Source organism: Pipistrellus kuhlii, unplaced genomic scaffold (genome assembly GCF_014108245.1).
Source record: "Pipistrellus kuhlii isolate mPipKuh1 unplaced genomic scaffold, mPipKuh1.p scaffold_m20_p_5, whole genome shotgun sequence".
Lineage (NCBI taxonomy): Eukaryota > Metazoa > Chordata > Mammalia > Chiroptera > Vespertilionidae > Pipistrellus > Pipistrellus kuhlii.
In genome coordinates, this window is record NW_023425551.1 from 49,968,340 (window position 1) to 49,991,465 (window position 23,126).

A 23,126-nucleotide genomic window follows, 5' to 3' on the forward strand; every position below is an offset into this window, starting at 1 on the left:
ATAATGAGTGGATTAAAACATGTTAACATCATGATTACACTATGGAACCTTAACCATTTGGTCAGGTGTTTTATAAATTTCAGGTACATACTAGTGTAAAGTTAACCACTGACCTCCATACAAATATTTCCAGTAAATCTTCAATTCTGAAGTAACCCAGGAACCACAAGAAGCACAAAGGAAGTTTACCTGCAGTAGGATCTTTAGCCAGTGAGTTATCCAAAGCACTTGTTATTGCCTGGAAAAGGTTCATTTTCTGAGTTTGTCCTATAAAAATAAAAATTTTAAGTCACATTTCATACATAATAAAATATATAAAAATAACTCCTTTTAAGGATTAAAACTTGATTAAAATCAAAGTAAAAAAAAAGAAGGTAGAGAACACATTACATTAATTTATTGTATTATTTAAAATTATGATGGCTCTATAGAAGATACAAAAGCAACACAGACTTCTAGAAGGCTGGTGAAGAGGCAAAGTTTACACATATTAAACAATCAAAAAAAACAAGTATAAAAAAAGGAAGAAGGCATATAGTCAAGTGGCCAAATGTATGTTGAAAATAAATACAGGCTTAGCAAAGTCAGGAAAGTTACCAACCAGAGTGAGAGTAGCCTGGGAATATGCCCTAAGGGATGTTGGGAACATAAGCCATAAGAATGTACGTGACCACAGTGGCATGTGTTAATTATGCCAATGAAAGCAAATGGTCATGGGCCATAAAACAATGAAGAAGATTAACAATAAACTTCAGTACCCAGAACTGCTGGTGTTTGGAGAATACAGAACTCCAGGACTACACAAACCACACACTTGGTTCTTCCTATTATCTTATTGCTCCAAACAGAATCTCTGCAAGCCAACCTCTATCTCTCTAAAATTAGGGGTGTCGAACTCAATCAGAGAAGGGGCCAAAATCTAAAATCCAGCCTAAATCGCGGGCCGAATGGTTTACTGAACAGTCATAAACTGTCATTGTGATGGAAACGCAGTGGAGTGCAGTGATGACAGCGAGGTGCGGGCCACATTGCAAGGCCTGGCGGGACGGATTTGGCCCAAGGGCCTTGTGTTTGACACATGTGCATGGATTAAATGGATAATACATGTAAAGCACAAAGAATGATGCCAGATATAGTGACTGCTGAGTAAATATTAGTTATTTATTCTTAGATTCTGGACTTTGTCCATGACCTTCAACTTGGTCTGGGCACTATTCTGAAGGGTACAAAGCTTTATTTGATAAAGTTCCAAATGTAAAATTTCAAAAACATTATGACTTCAGAGCTATGATTTAAGCTTTGATGCTGCCCAGTGACCACAGTCATCCTATAACTTTGGGTCAACTCCTTTCCAAAACCACTATTCAGAGCAGAGAATGGCTTCTGCCTAAATCTTCTCTGATCCACAGGCCCAGTCTTCATTTTAGTGTGCATCTATGCACTGGTGCTCACTTTAGCCCATATCTATGCTGGTATCAAATCCCTTCAACACCTGCTGCCTACCCTGACTACTGCCCCCTCTAATCTCTGTGCTCCTCAGTAGCCTGGTCTGTTCCAAAATCCAGGTTCTAATTCCCACTTTGGGTCACAGCAGCTATTGCTGTTGCCTTCAGCCCTCTAGCCATCAGACACTGGTCACTCACTTCTTTTCCTAGAAAAAATGTTTTCCATGGCAGGCTCCGATCTATGACATCTTGAATCTTCTATTATCTACTGACATACCGCCTACTGTTTCTCTATCTACTCTAACCCCATCAATACTGCTAAATGCACAGACTGCAGGTCTTGACGATCCCCAATCAGATCTTCCCTGCTGCCCTCCTGCCCAAAATAAAGGCCTGTTTCTACTCTTATTTTTGATAGAGATAACAGGAATTTATTAAAGAAAATATTGTTTTATCAACTATGTCAAAGAAAAAATAATCATACCACATCCATAATTTATTTTTCTTCAGGCTAAGGCTATATAATTTAACAGTTTCTTTAAATCCTTCTCCAGGCTATAAAAATTATTTAAAGTACTTATTAGTGCCCAGCATCAGATTACAATTGTTTAGGTTAAATTTTTTTTCTCCAAACACCATGGCATTCCCATTCTTTCTCCTATTTCAGACATTTCCTAAAGCAAGATTTTTATTTGCCAATTAGGATTTTCATAGGTAATACCTAGGAAGATGAAAAATGCCTAAACATCTAAGCTTCTATCTATTTCAAGTCTGCTGACCATTAGAATTAATATTGAATGCTTCATTGCTGCTCAGCAAATTTCCAGTGGGAATAAAGCAAAGATTTTAACAATAGAAATCATATCAAGGAAACTTGGAAAGTACTGCTTGATAACCACAAAGAATTTACTCATATGAAAATAATTTACAAGGTTATTTAAAGGTTATATTTCCATGTAAGCACATAAACTTTCACTCCTGAATACTTTTTTTCAAATAAATTCAAAATTTTAGGGTTTGGGATTAACTGCTATTCTACCAAATGCTTTTAAAAGTTTTAAATGTCAATATTTTACTGATTTTTTGAGGGAGAGAGAAATATTTGTTGTTCCACTTAATATGCATTCATTCATTGATCCTTGTATGTGTCCTGACTGAAGACTGAATCCACAACCTTGGAGTATTGGAACATTCTAAACACAGGGCTACCTGGCCAGGGCAGACAACTTTTAAAATTTTTTAAATAACTTATTTTTAAAGTTGTATAATATAATATTATATTAGTTTCAGGTATTCAACCCAGTGATTAAACATCTATATAACTGAAGAAGTGATCACCCCAATACATTGTTATTAAAATATTACTGACTATATTTTGCATTCCCATGACTATTTCATAGCAACCAATTTGAACTTCTTAATCCCTTTATCTTTTCCACCCATCTGCTCCAACATCCTCCCACCTGGCAACTATCAACATATTATTAAATGACAATTTTTAATACAGCAACATCTACTTTCAATTCTTTTTAAAGTTGTAGTATGCTTTGTAAATGGGTCAGGAAGAAATCACAAGTTATTCATAGGTAAGATCATTTTAAGTATTTAATTTCCTTATAACTATTTATTCTCCTACTAGAGGCCCAGTGCACAAATTTATGCACATTGAAAGGAAAATACTTGGAAGAAATATTTTAATATTGCTATTTGTTTGCCCTTTCTCTGTAATGGATGCTGGTCGCCACCTGCGGGGTGATCTTCGGGGCGATCAGGCCACGCTCATACCCCCACCTTGGCCTGGTGCCACCTGCTCACCTGCTCCACCATCCCTCTGCTGCCCCACTCTCATCAGGGCCCATCAGGGAGGGCAGCATCTCCATTGCACCTGCTGCCAGCGCTGTGTCACTGACACCCGCCATGTTCTGCACCACCCCCTGATGGTCAGCACACCTCATAGTAAGCAGTCGAACTCCCAGTAGAGGGAATAATTTGCATCTTAGGCTTTTGTTATATAGGATAGGTTATGTCAAAGACCATTCATAAAATATGCCTGTGTTCCCTCATAATAAGATAAGTGCACCTCTAGCACATCTAACGAAAGTTGTGCCACTGGCAAGACTTTTTAAAAGAAAAAAGGCCTGGCTGGCATAGCTCAATGAATGAGTGTCATCCTATGAACCAGGAGGTCACAGTTGGATTCCAGGTCAAGGCACATGCCCAGGTTGCGGGCTCATTCCCCAGTGTGGAGAATGCAGGCGGCAATAGATCAATGATTCTCTCTTGTCATTGATGTTTTTAATCTCTGCCTCCCTCTTCCTTTCTCTCTGAAATCAATAGAAAGTTTTTAAAAAAAAAGGAAAAGGAAAAGGAAGAAAGGTAGTCTGTGAACACCATTAAAATTGCTATTCAGCGCATCATGAATAATGATCATCACTGCTAAACAGATAAGTGGCATGCGGGTGGAATGGAAGGGACACAATAGAACATGAGCTCTAAGCGGTCAGGGATTTTTATCTGCCTTTGACCAGAGTTATATGCTGTGTTTATTTTTTTTTTTAAGATTTATTTTTTTAAAATATATTTTATTGATTTTGTACAGAGAGGAAGGGAGAGATAGAGAGTTAGAAACATCGATGAGAGAGAGTCATCGATCAGCTGCCTCTTGCACACCCCCTACTGGGGATATGCCCGCAACCAAGGTACATGCCCTTGACCGGAATCAAACCTGGGACCTTTCAGTCCCCAAGCCAACGCTCTATCCATTGAGCCAAACCGGTTTCGGCTATATATGCTGTGTTTATAAGTGTCTGGCATATGGTCAATAACTGAACAAATAAATACAAGCAGCTGTTTCCATAAAGACAAAATATACACAAATCAAATTGTTAAAAACCACTTAAAGAAGTGGGAATGGAGAAGGGGGTAAAAAATCTACCAAAGTCACAATTCAAAGAGACTGCAGGAAAGGCAGGGAGAAGGGATATTGCTATAACAGGATGATGGAGTATTCAATTATTTTGAATACCTCCAGTAGGCAGTAGTGTTGAAGGGAGAGAGAAGCCTTCCACAGAGCCAGACCACTTAAGACAAAAGAGGCAAATGGGTCCCTAGGAGCAGTCTTCAGAAATAAATAAGGTCAAGAGTAGGGCATGTCAACAGTAAGTATATTTGTAGTTAGACCCTAAATAAATAATACACAGCTATGATATGGAAAATTAGGGTCTAGTTTCAGAAAAATGAGGGTTCTGCCAGCACTCTGAGCTGCTTAGTCCTTGTTGGAGACCTGGGTATTATAACACAGTCTCACTCTATTCCTTAGAAATCTCAGCATTTCACACAGTGCCTACCACATACATGACCATCAGTATGTGCTTATGAAGCATGATGAATGACTATTTCAGTGGCTTACAGTGACACTAACCCCACTGTGAAATGAGAAGATGCCTAAGAAACTACCTGTTTTCCCCCAACAAAACCTCTTCCACCTCTCTAAATACCCTACTGTCCAGAAATCCCTTTCTATGTGCTAGGTGCTCTGCCCCATTCTAAGCTCTATTAAACATACTATATATCCCATATAGAACGTTTCAGAGAGAGTCCAATATTAGGGACAAAAACATTTGATATTAAAATGTAAATGAAGGATCTGTAAACACAAATGTCTTTTAAGGTGCCAGTGTATATTGCATATCCAGTCAAACGAAGAAAGTAAACACAGGCTGGCAAGGAGAGTGATGGGGTAACCAAATAGGGAGGCCCTAAGTTTCTTAAAGTTGAAGAGACAGTGACTAGAGCCCCGAGGCTGCCCCTCTCAGGACTCCTGGTAACTTCAATAATGATATGATAAGCGATGTCACTTCCTTTTGTTTTGCTGGCTCCTTCTCTACTCAATTTCTAACTGTTTTTTAAGCGCATCTACATACCGGTAACTCCCAAATGGATATCTATAACCCAGATCTCTCCTCTGAGCTCCTGATTTTATATCTGTAAGTGAATAAAAAAGGTTCTTTGCAAAGGTGATCTGATCATAATTCCTAAAGGGGAAGGTGATGGTGGGCAGTCACAGCCCAGGCATATAACTTTTGGCCTTAAGCAAGCCCTGGCTGTTGTTTTGGTGCACCTAAGTTCATATGTCTTTGAAATGCTCTTCAGACCTCACCTTCTAATATTATTCTTTTCAAACCCCTCCTTCCAAAGCATCGATTTTCAACTAATGTGTCTCAAGATCTTTTAAAACATGCAATACCTGACTATGCAAAACATGCACTGACTTCTTTTTCCCTTAGATTATTAAAAAAAAAAAAAGCCAACACAATAGTCATCCAGTGTGAATCAATAAAAATTATACCTATTTTGTCAGACTGACAAAAAATATAACACATTTTTTAGTGTGTCATAGAATTTTAGTATTAGTTTATGTGTGCCATGAGATGAAAAAGGTTGAAAAGCACTGTTCTAAAGCATGCAAGAGAGCACATAATCTTAACTCTCCTGTAATTCCCATCATGTTGCTTTCTCCCACCTTTATGTAATATTCCTTAGTTCCCTCTTTAATCTCAAATGCAGAAAAGCAACTGCAAACTATTATTCTCCAAAGCACTCATCGTCTGTCGGTATCTTGCTTCCCTGTATATCTTTTTTGGATAAAATAAATTTTTATAAAAATTATCTACAGGTTTGGGTGTTCTTACATCAACATATCCAACAGCAGTTCTCCACTTGGGTATCTTGGGCTTTTGTTTGCATTTTTTGTTGTCATAAATCCTCTCCCCAGGATATTTTCCATTGATTTTTAGATAGAGTGAGAGGAAGAGAGGGAGGGAGGTAGAAAGGGAAGCAGGGAGGGAGGAAGAAACATCAATATGGGGGGAGGGGGTCATTAAGTAATATTTTCAACAATAAAGAATTTAAATTTAAAAAACAACAACAAAAAAAGAAACATCGTTGTGAGAGAGACACATCTATCAGTTGCCTGAATGCCCCCAACCAGGGCCAGGGATTGAACCTGAGACTCTTCTGTGTGCAGGTCAATGCTCTAATCCTCAGTGTTTCCCAAACTTTTGACATGTGTGTACCCCTTCTATAATTTTCGTAACGCTGAGTACCCCTCGTACTCAGGATAACGTAGAATTAGGCGCAGCTAAGCACGTTGCAGTGCGTATCCCCACCAAACTCTTCCCGTACCCCTAGGGGTACACATACCACACTTTGGGAAACACTGCTCTAGAGACCAGCTCCCATCCTTGCAGGCGTCTTCAAACTACGGCCCGCAGAGGAGTCTGATCCGGCCCGCCAGGTTTTTTGGGCAGTGAGCGCAGCTGTGGTGTTACAGTAGGAATTAGTAGTTCATATAGTCCGGCCCTCCAGCTCTCTGAGGGACCGTGATCTGGCCCCCACTTTAAAAAGTTTGAGGACCCCTGCTTAAGAGACTTAGGGACTTTGCAAAAGTCAACATTAACATAACAAGACACCTTTATTGCTCCATCACAAGAAATTTCAGGTTTCAGTAGCTCAGTGCCAGTAGTGGAACAAAGACTGAATATGTATTCTTTATTATAAATCACAGTATCACAGTACACCTGGGATTTTAGCATGATACCCAACACTCACCCTCATACATACCAATGGAAGTGTAAAATGGAAATCTGAGCTATGCAATAAAATCCATTAAAGTGTTCCTTCTTCAAGTCAGAAATATCCTCCCCGGGATTTTATCCTTAAGAAATAATGTTACATGAATGGCACATGAAATGTTTCTAAATGCATTATGTATAACACTGCAAAAGTGTACTATCTAAAGCATAATGGTAATTATTTAAAGTTTCCACTTATTGCTGAGTGTAGTCAGAGACTGTGTTAAGTATACCATGCTTAATTTAGTCCTCATAACAAAACCCTCTGAAGTAGGTATTATTATTAACTCTTTACTTATAAAGAAATAGAGGCTTACGGAGGGTAAGTGATGAGTCCAAAGTTACAGGTACCAGGGCCTAGACAGAACCTAGGACAATCTGATTCACGGACCAGGATTTGTAGCCATGCAATCAGTGTTCCTACTCCAGAGCACATGTCTTCTAAAGGACGATTACAAAAACTATATAACAACATGGGAGATGCTTTCGATTAAATAGTGCAGACTATATTTGTATTGAGACTACAATAAAAAATGGAGAACTTTAATTCCACTAATGTATCTTCGTAACCTTGGGCAAACTATCTCAAGACCTCAAATAGCCTAACTGAAAATGGGGATTTCGACATTACCAGCCTCTTTAAGGTTGTCCTAAGCGTCAAAGGCGTGCCTGCCAATCGTAAGCCCTCGAAGTCCTTTCTGACTTATTCACAAAGACACACTTTCAGCTGCAGCACCAGAGACGTTTTTAGACAAGGAAAAGGTAACCGTTTTGTTTCTGATATTCTGATGACATACACTGGATGTCTGAAGATTACACGGAACTTGCAGAATAAATCGTACAAGTCCTGTCCGGACTGTGGGGTGTGCTTTAGGTCCTTTCTACCTCGGGCAGCTCTGGGTGCCTCCCTCCTCCCTCCACCTGCAGCCCAGCGCAGCCCAGGGCTCGGGACTAGACTTAGCTAGGAAGCCTGGATCCTTTCCCATCTCCAGAAAGCACCTACTCTGTGACCTTGGAAAAATCAACCCAATGACTTCCTCTGTTTGCTCTAAATCTGCCAAAGGAAGAAATAAACATCAATCTTCCTTTGGAAACACGGCAGCCTGTGGTGAGTGGCCCAGGCCTGGGCAAGCAGGACCATAATACCTGAGGCCAGGGAAGAGAGAAGAAGCAAGGATGGGGAGCAAAGAAAGGGGGTGAACCCTGGGCGACACCCCTTCACCCTCGGGCCCTCCCAGGCTCCCACCCGTGTCGAGGGTGCAGAAGGTCTCCTCCCAAGAGTTCAGCTGTCACAAAATCAGAGCCAGGAGGAGACCCCCATCACCGGACCCAAAGGCAGGGCGAGGCTCCAGGGGGCAGGCAGGGCTGCGGTTCCAAGCCCAGGGCAGCCTCTCCTCGCTCACCGTGCTCCTGGGACTCCGGGTCGGGCTGGAAAGTGAAGTGAGCCACCTGCCGCCGCGGGGCCGCCTCCCCGCCGGCCGAGGCGGGCTGCAGGAAGCCCCGCAGCAGCCCCGCGCCGCACAGCCCGCGCCAGGGGCCCTCGGCCCTGGCCGCACGCAGCCTCCACAGGCGGCCCGCACTCGCCGTTACAGCAGCCATCCCCGCACGCCGCCGCCGCCGCCGGGTTTGCGAGTTGCGCCGCCGCACACCGGCCGCAGGGGGGGGCGGAGCCCCAGGGCAGCTCCCCCATTGGTGCGGCCGAAGGGGCGGTTCCGTGAAGCGAGCCAATCGGAGCTCGGCATTCGGAGGTGGGAAAGGCAAGGAGCAAAGCCAAGCGGCGTGGGCCCGCGGCACGCACGCACGCGGAAGCGGGCCTGGGCGTGAGAGCCCATGACATGGTCCCCCTCCCAGCGGAGCCTCCCCGAAGTCAGCTGGGCCGGCTGGGCTGCTCGGGGACGCGGTCCTGCAATGGGCCACCCCGTCCCCGGGTTTGTTCTTTTCCAGTGTCACTTGTCAGTGTCGATGGCTTTTTCCCTTTTAACATTTATACTTTCTTTCTGAAGTGTAACCCCTGTTGGTTCTCTCCTATTCTTTCTCTCTAGATCCTCCTAGAAGGAAGGGGTTGAAAGGTTGCTGATGGGCATTCGTTATTGGTCTTGAGTTACAAACCTTCCTTGAAGGTTTAATCATCCTCTATAGAATATTGTTTTTGTTTAGATGGCAGTTTAAAGAGATATACTTGGATATCATTCCGAAAAATCCAATTAATAGAGATATTTGGTACATTTTTTGCCCAGGTGCAGGGGGCGGGAAAAAATGACTGCTGTATTGTAATTAGCCTAAAAACCTGAAGGATTCGTGTCATTAATTTACATTTAAAATAATCGGTTTGGTAAACTTCCCTTTTCAAAATCCAGATGTTTTAAAGGATGCTTTCCCTGTCCGTGAATTTACAAGTCGTAGTAAAATATGCCAGAAACTAGAGTGAAAGTGTTTCCGTCAGATAAAGATAGGAGGGTGGGAAAGGACAGATCAAAAATGTTGAAGGTCTTCATATGCTCGTTAAGAAGTTTCACGGCCAACTATATGCAGTCAAGCACAGCATGGAGAGTACCAACAGATTTGTCTGCCTGACAAATCACTTTTTAGTTTTATTTTTTCGCAATCTCCACCACACCATCTGCCTAGTACCTTGGAAATGTATGTACGTAATTAACGTGGGACCCACCCTGGCCACATTTCATTGGTATTAGGTTGGGAAACTGTCATTTTCAGGAAATTTTGGAAATGTAATTTAGAAAGATAGGCAAAATTGCTGTTCACTCTTCAGAATAACTCTTAGCTCACTATCTGTCACTGAGTTTCACTACCTGTGCAACATGTACCTGTTTAGACTCAGCTTTTGGATACCCTTTCATATCCTATATAATAAAGAAATAATATGCAAATTGACCCTCATGTCCTTGTGTCACAAGATGGCCAGCAGGAGAGGGCTGTGGGGAGAGGGGGGGTGCCAGGCCTGCAGAGGAGGGCAGTTGGAGGTTATTGGGCCAACAGGGGAGTAGTTACGTGTCAATCAGGCCAGCAGGGGAGTGGTTAGGGGGCTATCAGGCAACCAGCAGGCGAATGGTTACTAGTCAGCAGTTCTGGATTGTGAGAGGATGCAGGCTGGGCTGAGGGACATCCCCCATACCCCCTGTCTCCACCCTATGCACAAATTTCTGCACCGGGCCTCTAGTAGCAACATAATATCTTGTAATATCTTATCCTTATATCTTGTTACCTGTTCCGATTCAAACTCAAGCAGAGACATCAGGAGGCAAGTAACATAAGAGTCAAATTCTTGCCCTTGAATTACAAAATAGATCTTTAAGCCAATGGCAGAGACAATTTTTAGAGAAAATAGCTTGGCCTTTAAAGACTGGTTTCTGAGTACTAAACCTCAAGAACCTGAATGATTTAGGGTACAAAATGTATGAGTTAAACAAAAGTTTATGAAGAGCATGCTAATTTAAGGGCCAGTTTTTCCCACCTTCCATAAAAGTAGAGCCATAAAACAGAACTGTAGGCATCTTTATTTGTAGATGGACCTGAAAGAGTATCACAGGTCCTCCAACTTATGGCCATGACATGGCATTTGGAACAGAAAAATGCTTCTCTCATATGCTGAGAGATGCAGATATGGTATCAAGGTTTAGGAAAAATGCTTTAAAAGTAAAGTCCATTGTTTTAAATGGGCAAGGTTTTGAATAGACATTTCTCTAAAGAAAATATGCAAGTGGCCAATAAACACATGAAAATGTGTTCAACATCATTAGAGAAATGCAAATCAAAACCACGATGAGATGACACTTCACATTCACTAAGATAGCCAAAATAAGACATCTATAACAAGTGTTGGTTAGGATACGGAGCAATTGAAACCCTTGTACATTGCTAATGGGAATATAAAATGGTGCAGCTGCTGTGGAAAAGAGCTTATAACTTCTATGGATGTTAAATAGATTTATCATATGACCCAGAAATTCCACTCTTAAGTACACACCCAGGAGAAATTAAAACTATGTACACACAAAAATCTGTACACAAATGTTCATAGCCGCATTGTTTATAAAGTAGCCGAAAGATGGAAACAATTCAAATCTCCATCTACAGATGTGGATGAGTAAAATATAATATATCAATATGATGAAATATTACTTAGTAGTAAAATTAATGGGGTAATGTTACATCAATGAACCTTGAAAACATTATGCTAAGTGAAAGAAGCCAGTCACAGGAGACGGGTTATTTTACAACTCCATTTATGCAAAATGCCCAGAAAAGTCAAATCAATGGAAACAGAAAATCAATTAGTGGTTGCCAGGGTCTGGGGTAAAGATGCAATGGGGAGTGACTGTTACTTGGTATGGAATTCTTTGGGGGAGTGAGGGAAATGTACTAAAATTAAACCATGGTAATGGTTACACAACTTTGTGAAAATTATATAAAAAATAAAAACACAAAAATGTGAATTTAATGCCATAAAAATTATATATCAGCAAAGCTTCTGTTTAAAAATCCAGTTATGGAAAAATAAAGAAGTTACATTTGTACACCTAAATATGTGGGTTAGAAGAATTATGCCCTACAGCATGTGTTTGACAGCATGCATGTTAGTTCACAGATTCTGTTTGAAATTGGTTTCAATTCAGGACTGGGAATATTTAGTTGGAAGAACTCATGATTCTCCTTTCTTTGCTGATTACTACATGGAATGATCCTGTTGGGATCCTTCTGAAAAGAAAGTCCAAATTATAGTCAAAGCCAGCATATTAGTTTCATTGGGCTGCTATAACGAGGTACCTCTGTGTACAGAAGTATATTGTCCCATAATTCTGGAGGCTTATATGTCCAAAATGAAAGGTAAAGTCATGCTCCCTCTGAAACCTGTGGAGGAACCCTTCTCTGCCTCTTCCTATTTTCTGCTGGTTAGTGGGCAATCTTTGGTATTCTTCAGCTTGCAGCTGTCTCTCCCTTTGTCATCACATGATGTTCTTACTCTTCTTTCTTTCTTGTCTCTGGTATCATCTTATAAGGACATCAGCCTTGTTGAATTAGGAACCCAGCCTGCTCCTGTATGATCTCATCCTAACTTAACTAATTACATACACAACTCTATTTCCCAATAAGGTCACATTCTGAGGCTCTAAGTGTCAGTGGCTGGGTTAGAGTTAACATACCTTCTGAGGGATGCATACAACTCAACCCACAACAGCCAAAAACTCAGTGGTAGAACACAACTGGAGGCTTTTATGAACTTTCTGGAGATGCTTGCATTATTCAAGAATTTTTATATACTGTCTAATAGATTTCTTTCAATATGATATTCTAATATTTTTGGAGGAGTTACTAGTATATAAACAAGATACTTGGTCTACAAATCTAATATGTTTGATTTTTAAAGTTCTCTTTAAATGCTTGATAGGCTCTCTTGTGGAAAAGGGATTAAGTTTGTTGTTTAGTTCCAGAGGGAAGAACAAGAAACAGAAGAAGGAAATCCAACTCAGTATAAAGAACTTCTTCCTAAATAGACTCTCTTGGTAAATAATGAATTATCTGTCAGTGGAGACGGTCAAGTACACGGTGGATGAACAATATTGGAGGAGCTTCTTGAGAGGATTCATGCTTCATTTAGGAGCTGTTTAATATTTTTCTAATTTTAAGATTCTGATTCTACTATTCACTAGTGTGTCTTGAGAACATGCATGAGCAAGGCACTATGTTTTAATGAACTTTTTTTTTAAGCCAACCCATGGGTCTGTCACCTGTACCATTCAGCATGTGAATTATCCCTCTTTCTCTGCTTCCCAAGCATCCAGGCAACTTCTCTCCGGCCTCTAGTCTCCTGCAGGGGCTTGAGGTACCCTGTGGTCAACGTTTTAAGAACCTGAACCATCCTACGTGGACAGAAAACCTAGGAGCAGTCACTGCAGACAGGGCATCCTTCAAAGTGACGTTATCTGGCATTTGTATTCAGCCTGGTGGAAGGATTATATACAAATGATGGCTCAGAACTCTGCTCCGAATATTTATATCTTCCCGATTGTATAATGTTTCAGAAAGAGCTTCTTATCTGTAAATAAAAATACATGCCAGCCGGGCAGTAGTGATTTTTTTTTCTTTTTTCCCAAGATAATTTGTGAGTATTTCCAGGTTTCTAAAAGCCTAATTAACGTTGTGGCTTACATATAATTGGGATGAAAAGAAATTTTTGAGAATTATATGTTAACTCACCTCCATTTCTTTTCTGTTGTGATTTTTATTCATTTATCTTATTTCAAAACTTTGAACAGCTAGCACTCCTGAAGGCATCAGAAACTTTGCAAGGATATTGGGAATGCTTGATGATGGCCAGTGTGGAAAAGCAGGTAAGAGAACAGCCCAGCCGGTGTTGCTCAGTGGCTGAGCATGGACCTATGAACCAGGAGGAGACAGCTGAATTCCCAGTCAGGGCACATGCCTGGTTTCCCCAGTAGGGGGCATGCAGGTGGCAGCAGATAAAAAATTCTCTCTCATCATTGATGTTTCTATTCCTTCCACTCCCTTCCTCTCTGAAATCGATATATATATATATATATATATATATATATATATATATATATATATATATATATATATTTTTTTTTTTTTTTTTTTTTTTTTTTTTTTAAGGAGGTAAGAGAACAGGAGCAAGTGGTCATCAACAATGACTCATGACCATTTGTTCTCTGCACCATGTAAAGCCACCCAAGGCACAGGCAAAGTAGAAGTTGGCCTATGTCATATCATGCACACACAAATTAACATGAAACTTGCAGGAGAAGAGGTAATTCTTCCCCCTCCTCCATTGAAAAATACAAACCCTCGACCAGTGATGTGCAACCCTGACTTCACATTGGAATCACCTATTGACAACCAGGCCCCATATAGTAAATATTAGTGACACTCACAAGTATTTCCATTCCTTCTACTTCTGAGATCTTGGGCAGATTGCACGTCCCAGTCACATGAAATTAGGCAGGCAGGCCAATGTGATTTGATTTGTCAATGAATTTAAGCACAAATTTAGACAGCTACTACTGAGTGGTAGAATTTAAGAACTGCTGGCCAGTTCTTTAGGCTAGCGGCATTCCAGACATTACAGCAGTCATCAGCCTGTTCCTGGAATGATACTATCCCCCACGCACTCTTGTTGGACATAGAGCATGCGAATGTAGTGTTTTTGTTTTTTTAATAGTACATGACTTCTAAGCACAAGCTAGTTACATTACATGGTGTTCAGCTGTTCTAATCTGTTCTAACTCATCAGGGAAATTCTTAGTTGTATAATTACTGAAAGACAGTATATTTATCCACAACATGATGCATAAATGTGGCCAAATGTTATTATTGTCTATTAAATTATTTTTAATCACAGTTTTGGCTGCTCATAAATTTTAACTTAGACATTAGAGTTTTGGAATCTAAACACCTACAAATGATGCAACTGTTTTCTATTGAGTCAACATGAAAATTTTTTACATACATATTCAATATTTCATAACAGTTTCATGAGCAAGTTCTTACTATCCTCATTTTGTGGATGAGAAGATAGGATCAGAGAAAGTAAATGACTAACCTCAGTTTAAATATCTTAAATCATTCTAATACACATTTTTAAAATTTAAGAACCTATGCCATTATACCATGTTTCTCAAATGTATTTTGTAAAATAGTCCCTGAGAAATTTCTTCAAATATCAGGTTTCCTAGACTCTACACTGAAAAATTCTTATTCTTTAGGCCTAGGGTAGAGCATCTGCTTTTTTTTTTTCTTTTTAATAAGTCTTTATTGTTCAGATTATTACAGTTGTTCCTCTTTTTTCTCCCCATAGCCTCCCTCCACCCAGTTCCCACCTTACCCCATGCCCTTACCCCCCCACCCCCATTATCTTCATCCATAGATGTTCAGTTTTTGTTCAGGTTCTTCCCACACCCCACACACACCTCTCCCCCGAGAACTGTCAGTCCACTCCCTTTCTATGCCTCTGATCCTATTATATTCATCAGACTTTTTATTCACTTGATTTTTAGATTCATTTGTTGATAGATATGTATTTGTTGTTCATAATTTTTTTTTTATCTTTACCTTTTTCTTCTTTCTCTTCTTAGACAATACCCTTCAGCATTTCATATAAAATAGTTTGGTGGTGATGAACTTCTTTAGCTTGTTCTTATCTGTGAAGCTCTTTATCTGACCTTCAATTCTAAATGATAGCTTTGCTGAGTAGAGTAATCTTTGTTGTAGGTTCTTGCTATTCATCACTTGGAATATTTCTTAACACTCCCTCTGGCCTGCATAGTTTCTGTTGAGAAATCAGCTGATCATCGTATGGGTGCTCCCTTGTAGGTAACTAACTGTTTTTCTCTTTCTGCTTTTAATATTTTCTCTTTGTCTTTTTCTCTTGGCATTTTAATTAAGTTGTGTCTTGGTGTGGTCCTTTTTGGATTCCTCTTGTTTGGGGTTCTCTGTGCTTCCTGGAGTTGTAAGTCTATTTCTTTCACCAGGTGTGGGGAGTTATCTGTCATTATTTCTTCAAATAGGTTTTCAATATCTTGCTCTCTCTCTTCTTCTGGCACCCAAAAAAATTGGTTGTTCAATTGTTCAGTCTCTTAGGCTTTTATAGATAAATAGAAAGATAGATATAGATAGATAGATAGATAGATAGATAGATAGATAGATAGATAGATTTTTTTATTGATTTCAGAGAGGAAGGGAGAGGGAGGGAGAGATGGAAACACTAATGATGAGAGAGAATCATTGATTGGCTGCCTCTTGCATACCCCCCACTGGGGATCAAGCCAGTAACCCAGGCATGTGCCCTTGACTGGAATCTAACCTGGGATGCTTCAGTCCACAGGGCGACACTTTATCCACTGAGCCAAACAAGCTAGGGCTCATTGCTGTCTCAATTAAGAAAGAAGTGGACATCTTATAAACCACAACTATATACAAAGTAAAAGAGATTACTCAAACATACATCAAGGAGCTGCTACCAACTAATGGGGGAATTGGTGTGTGAAAGCCAAAAGGAAACCTAATGACCATACAGTCATCCTGCCTGGAAGGTGCATGTCTGGTCCCTCCAGTCACAAAAATGTCACCATGAAAGACCTTCCTCAGGCTTCTAACAGACATCTATGGTCTCTCCCCCTGACAACACAGCAGACTGTGCATTCTTCTCAAGTGCACATGGAACATTCTCCAGGATACGCCATGTATTAGTGCTGGAACCGAAATCTAACATTGTCACTGGTAATAAAATGTAAAAAGAGCTAGGCAGGCTTGATGGCTCTGAATGGTCAGAGCTATTAACTCATTGTCTATTTGAGATAGTGGTGGTTGAGGCAACTTTAATTTGTTAATCATATGTAAATGTAAGTTGATTTTCTGTTGCTGGAACTTCCCGCCTAAGAGATGTCTTTGTTTCAGAATCTCAATAAAAGGAATGGTAAAAGGCCAGAGAGGGGTTAGTCTTCGCACTAGAGGTGGACTTCCCGCCTGGCCCCCATTTTCCCAAATTTACTCTTTTCCAGTCTCTCTCTTCATTTTAGTGTGCGGCCTTCTTCAGAAATCTCCTGAGTGGGCCCTGAACCATGCAGGTCGTGTTAAGGGATCCCACATATTAGACCACAAAATATATCTCAACATATTCAAAAGAATAGAAATAGTACAAAGTATGAAATAAAAATAGAAATCAATAACAAGGAAATTTTGGAAACCCTTAAGTATATGAAAATAAATAACATAATCCCAAATAACCAATGGGTAAAAAAAAAATAAAAAGGAAAATTATAAAATACTTTAAGATGAATGAAAGTGAAAATACAATATATCAAATTTATGGGATAAAACTAGAGCAGTACTTTTAGAAAAATTTATATCTGTTAATGCCTATTTAAAAAAAACAAGAACAGTCTGATCAACTACCAGTCTCCCACTTTAAAGCAATGGAAATTAGAGAGCAAACTAAACCTAAAGCAAGCAGGAAGAAGGAAATAATAAAGATATATTAGAAATTAATGAAAAAGAGGTTTAAAATAGAAAAAATCAATAAAACCAAAAGCTGTGGGGGTTTTTTTGTTTTTTTTTTAAAGATCAAGAAAATTAACAAACATTTAACTACAATGGCCAAGAGAAAAAAAAAGGAGATAAGAATCAAGTTACTAGAACAGAAATTAAAGAAAGAAAATTCAGATAGAAAGAATGAAGAAGATAAAAGAAACCATCAATGGTAAATAGGTGAATAAATACAAATGTTATCATACTTTTTCATTTCTTAATCTCATCAAAAGACAAATAATTACTTAAAGTAAAAATTATAACATTGTATTGTAGAGTGTATGATATGTTTAGATGTAAAATGTATGGCAAAGAATAGGGGTGAAATGAGATTACAGTGCTCAAGGATCTTGCATAAATAGTGTGATAGTAACCTAAGTATTTGGTGTTAAAAATTGATTGATAAAGTTGTTATTTTGGCAGCACCTTCATCATCATCCTGTAAAAGAAAAATAGCTACAGAAATAAGTTGGCGTAAATTAACTATTATATACTATACAGGCAGTGATAGAAATTGACTTAAATATCAGTTCCTCTATCTCTGGCTGTATGTCTGACATTGGGTGTATCACAACGTCTCTGAGTCTCATAGGGAGAACATTAAAACTCACCGAGAGGGATGTCACGATGGTAAAACCACATAATACATAAAAATTACTGGTACATGGAAGTTGCTCAATGAATATTTGTTTAATTAATTAATCAGATAATTGGCACATATAAAAGGTTTAATACAGTGCCTGGTTCAGAAAAAAAATCTAATAAATATAAACTCTGGTTTAAAAAGACACCAAGAAACAATTTACAATTATGGTTTGTAGTAACCTGGTCAAGGCACCAGGTGGCATGAGACAATAAAAATTATTGCCACTTGGTTATGCTCTTCAGAATGCAATTGTACAATGATTTGCATACTGCATGTGTTCTTGAAAGGTTGTGATTCAGATTTCTAAAGCAACCAACTAATTTCAAAATGAATTTATTAGTTCATCTTTTGGCAGCAATTTCAGCTTATCTGCCTTTACTTCTTAAAGTAATAATAGGCCAAGCCCCAAATATTGCAGACATTTATTTTATCCTCAACTTTTCTAGGAAGGAGGTATTAACTCTAGTTTTTAGATAAGAAAACAAGATTAGGGTGAAAATGGGATTCAAGTCAAGGCTTAACACAAATAGCTTTAAATTCTCTGAAGAAGTATGAATTAAATAATAGCTAAAGTAACTTTTCAAAAAAAATATAAGAAGCAATTTCCAAACTTATTATTTATAAGTTTGCATATAAATATACAGTATTTAAATTAGAAGCCATCTGTAAAGAAATATAAGCGAAAATATTAATGCAAAATGTTTATATAATGTCCATATCCAAAAGTCTTAAAATACTCCGCTGTTTAAAAATTAATACACACTAGACAGGCACCACAATATTCTATTTACAAATAAAAGAACACAGCACATACGGGGATAAGTCATTTAATCAAATTCATTCCCTTCAAACTCATTTTGGAATTGGTTTCAGAGTTTTTATATGCCTGGTTTCCCAGACCAAAGTAACATTTATTTATTTTCTCTTTCATTTAACAAACATTTATTGAATAAAGTGTCTGTCAGCCTGAGGGAGAAGCATTCCTGGACCTTGATAAGGTCCTTCCTGAGTCCATGGGATGAGAGGGTAGGGAGATGGATAGTAACTGCTACTACCTTTTCTGTATGTGGTTCACCAACCAACATAGACCTCCTTTCCAATTAAAAAACAAAACAAAACAAAAAAAACCTTGGTGCACAGAAATGTCCATTCATTGGAAACGTGTAAGCTAGGACAGCTATAGATAAGCCATTCCAAACACCATTATGCAACCCACATACTATGTAACACAAACTAGAAAGAAAGCACACCCTTAAAAATATGGCAGTGTTTCTCAGTGTGGTCCCTGACTAGTTCATCATTATCAATAAGATATGGAATCCACCCTGGCCAGTCTGGCTCCGTGAATGGACCATTGGACTGAAGACTAAAGGGTCCCAGGTTCGATTTCGGTAGGGGCACATGTCCAGGTTTTAAGTTCATTTCCCAGTGGGGGGCATGTAGAGGCAGCTGATCAATGATCCTCTCTCATCATAGATGTTTCTATCTCTCTCTCCCTCTTTCTTTCTCTCTGAAATCAATAAAGATATTTTTTTTAAAAAAGATATGGAATCCCAGCATCTACTGGAGACCTACCAAATCAGTAGTTCCTCCTGGGATAGAGCCTGGGAATTCACATTGCATTTTTAACAGGCTCATTAGGTGACTGTGGTGTAAAGGTTGAAAATTAAATATTGATTATTTATTTTAGCTCATGGTCAAGGAGAAGTAAATGAAGGTAGTGGCATGGAAACAAGGCCTTGAATAGAGAGAGAGAACTTTCCATTGGTTTATTTTCCATTCTGACTATCCTCTCAAGTTTTAATAAACTCAAGGCAGGGAATGCTTTTGTTGAAAAGAATCAGAAAATACTAGAGGGAAAAAAAGACATTACTAAGTATGGTAATCTTCAAAGTTCTGCTAACTCTAGTGCCATGTAGAAGGCCAGTCAAGTGGGGATCTGGGTCCCCCACCCTGTTTAACCAGTGTAGCCTTTAGTTTGAAGACACTGACTGCTTTAAATATTCTAGATTCCAAGGGAGAGAAGGGCACACATGTTCTGAATAAAAGAGATGGGCTCTTTAATGGTTTCTTTAGTAGGTGACACTATAAATATCTTTTTCATGGATAAATTCTGCATAAGATCCCAATGACACTTTTGTAGACTGTGTCTCAGATTACACATCTCAATAGATTTTTAGCTTTGCCTAAGATTTCATTCCACAAAGGAAACTCAGCCACAGCAAAGGATTCTCCAGCTCATTGACTCCCTCAGTGCAGTTAACTCACAAGTAAAACTGCACATGCAATGGTCAGAATGTGCATGAGGGACGGTCAGTTACCATCCAGAGACACTGCAGTGTCAGCCCACCTTTAGGCTGGCTGATGGAATTGATCTAGAGAAGATCTCTTTCTCTTCAGAGTGATAAACATAGTGTTCAACAGAGATAAGCACGCAAAAAAACAAACAAACAAAAAAAACTCATTCTGGCAAAAGCGGTGACGTGGTAGAAGTGACCTCAAATGCAGATCTAGGTTGGAGTCGTACTTGTTATACACCCATCTGGTTCTGAGAAACGTACTGCTTACTGGCTGAGCAAGCCTCACTCTCACTCTCTTTACAGCAAGGTGGAGCCTTATAACTAGTTCTAGACAACGGACAATGTGTAGAAGGGATACATCCTATTCCTGAGCCCAATGACTCTTCTGTTTCCTCTTCTCTTTGGGTGACAAGTTGACAACTATGTGTTTAGATATCCATTTCACAAGACCTTGTGACATGGAGGACAGCTTGATTAAGCAAGTAGGATTTATTACCACAGCATGGCCCAGCCTGCTCTAATACAACAACTGGTAGGAGGCTGAGGGTCACATAACCAACTGCTGCTCCTTTAACTGTACACAGAGATATCAATAGTATCATGGGAGTAGGGTATCAATATTTATTATACCTGTCAATAATTAATAATAATCCTATATAATAAAAGAATATAAGAATACTTATCCTATATAATAAAAATCTAATATGCAAATTGACTGAATGGTAGAAAGACCAGTGGAACGACTGGTTGCTATGATGTGCACTGACCACCAGGGGGAAGATGCTTAATGCAGGTGCTTCCCCCAGCCCGCAGGCCCCAGGCCAGCCAAGGTAGGTGCCAGCAGGCCCCCCTCCCCTCCCAGAACCACCCTGCTTATCACCCCACAGAGGGAGGCAACCACTAGCAGCAGTGGGACCAGCAGACAGATATCCCCTAAGGGGTCCCACCCCCCATCACCCCACTAGTTTCCCTGATCACCCTGCTGGTTGCCCCACAGATCAGCCATGATCACCAGCCAGGCCTAGGGACCCTATCCATGCACAAAATTCGTGTACTGTTGGGGGTTCCCTCAGCCCGGCCTGTGCCCTCTCACAGTCTGGGACCCCTCAGGGGATATCCGTCTGTCAGCTTAGGCCCAATCCCAAGGGAGTTTGGACCTAAGCTAGCAGTCAGACATCCCTCTTGCAGCCCAGACTGCAATAGACCTGGGTCTCTCCCAGTCTGGGTCCCTTGCTCCTTACCATCCACCTGCAGCAGAGCGTCTGCCCCCTGGTGGTCAGTGAGCATTATAGTGACTGGTTGTTCTGCTGGTTGTTCTGCCATTCGGTCAATTTGCATATTAGGGTTTTATTATATAGAATAATATTATAATTTATTGTTATGTTATCTTATATATTGCACTAGAGATGTGGGCACGATTTTGTGCATGGGTGGGGTCCCTTGGCCTGGCGGTGATGGAGCCAATTGGAACTGTCTCACCCAGTCCCAATTGGGCCAGCAGGCTGTGGGGAGAGACCATGGGAGGTTGGCTGTGGGAGCGCACTGACCACCTGGCGACAGCTCCTGCATTGAGAGTCTGACCCCTGGTGGTCAGTGCTCATCGGTCAGTGACCGGTCGCTAGGCTTTTATACATATACTAGAGGCCTGTTGCATGAAGATTCATGCAATAGGCCTTCCTTCCCCAAGCTACCGGCACCAGTTTTCCTCCAGCACCCGGGACCCAGGCCATCACTCCCGGCCACAGCGGTAAAGCCACGCCTCGAGGCTAGGCTTCTGTGTTCTGGCTGCAGCTGAGAAGCCAGGCCTCAGGGTTAGGCTTCTCTATTCCAGCTGCAGCAAGGCTTGGCTTCTTCAGTGTTCACTCCATGCCTGCGTATGCAAATTAACCCACCATCATTGTTGGGTTAATTTGCATACTCACTCCTGATTGTCTGGTGGTCAGTTTGCATCTTTCTCTTTTATTAATGTAGACTAGAGGCCTAAAGCATGAAAATTCATGCAAGAATAGGCCTTCCTTCCCTCAGCTGTTGGCACCAGCTTGCCTCCAGCACCCAGGACCTGGGCTGGCTTCCCTCCAGCCCCAGCTTTGTCAGGAAGGATGTCCGGAAGACATCCGGTCTAATTAGCATATTATCCTTTTATTATTATAGATATAGATTATATATTATGCCATTGTTTATTATATTGCTTAAAATAAATATCAACGCATTTCTTATACATCTAAAAATCAGCTCTTTATCTAATGCTTAAGGTATAATTGAAGATCTGTGTGTGTTTTTTGTGTTGTTTTTTTTTAAATATTTATTTTATTGATTTTTTACAGAGAGGAAGAGAGAGAGAAAGAGAGCTAGAAACATCGATGAGAGAGAAACATCGACCAGCTGCCTCTTGCACACCCACTACCGAGGATGTGCCCGCAACCAACGTACATGCCTCTGACCGGAATTGAACCCGGAACCTTTCAGTCCGCAGACCGACTCTCTACCACTGAGCCAAACCGGTTTGGGCTTGAAGATCTGTTTTAAGCAATAGGGCAGAAACCTAAATGAGAGATCCAGTCTTTTAGGAATTGTACTCCTTCTCATTGTTTGTTGGATTTCATGAGATTTCGGCCACTTCCTGAAAATTGAAGTGACCTAATAACAAGTGATGAATTAAAACTGAGGCTCAGAGAGTTTGGGTAACCTACCTCAGTTCACACAGGCATAACAAGGTGCTCCAGTGCCTTCAGTATAAAACAGCCTTGCTCAGGAAAGTAACTGAGGAGTGGGGAGAGCACATTTTGGCCTTCTCTACACATCTTCCAGAATCACCCCTTCTCACTGTGCTCCTCTGAGGCAGTAGATGTGTGTGGCTGGGGTAATACACTGATAATCTGCTTGGGGCCTAGAGTGAGACTCCAAGAGGCATGTATGAATAGCAAAAGATGAGTAATTCCTCAGCCACCTTTTGGGGTGGTTGTCCAATTTGCTGCTGGCCGCTGCATTTGCCATGTGTCTCTGGAGTGTACAGTTGGGGCCGGAGCTAAACTGCTTAGGA

The 23,126-nt window shown here is 40.2% G+C and overlaps 1 protein-coding gene across 4 annotated transcripts in view; it reads right to left on the minus strand.

Moving 5' to 3' along the window:
- BCKDHB (branched chain keto acid dehydrogenase E1 subunit beta) overlaps window positions 1-8,737 on the minus strand; it is a 193,443-nt gene extending 184,706 nt beyond the window's left edge. For 3 of the 4 annotated variants that reach the window (XM_036413223.2, XM_036413222.2, XM_036413225.2), the window contains exons 1-2: window positions 8,482-8,737; window positions 190-267 (exon numbers count right to left, since the gene is read on the minus strand). In XM_036413223.2, the coding sequence (XP_036269116.1) occupies window positions 190-267; window positions 8,482-8,677 (274 nt within the window). In that variant the 5' untranslated portion in view covers window positions 8,678-8,737. The remainder of the gene's footprint in view (window positions 1-189; window positions 268-8,481) is intronic. The other variant, XM_036413219.2, reaches the window with a different exon arrangement.
- Between the last annotated feature and the right edge of the window lie 14,389 nt (window positions 8,738-23,126).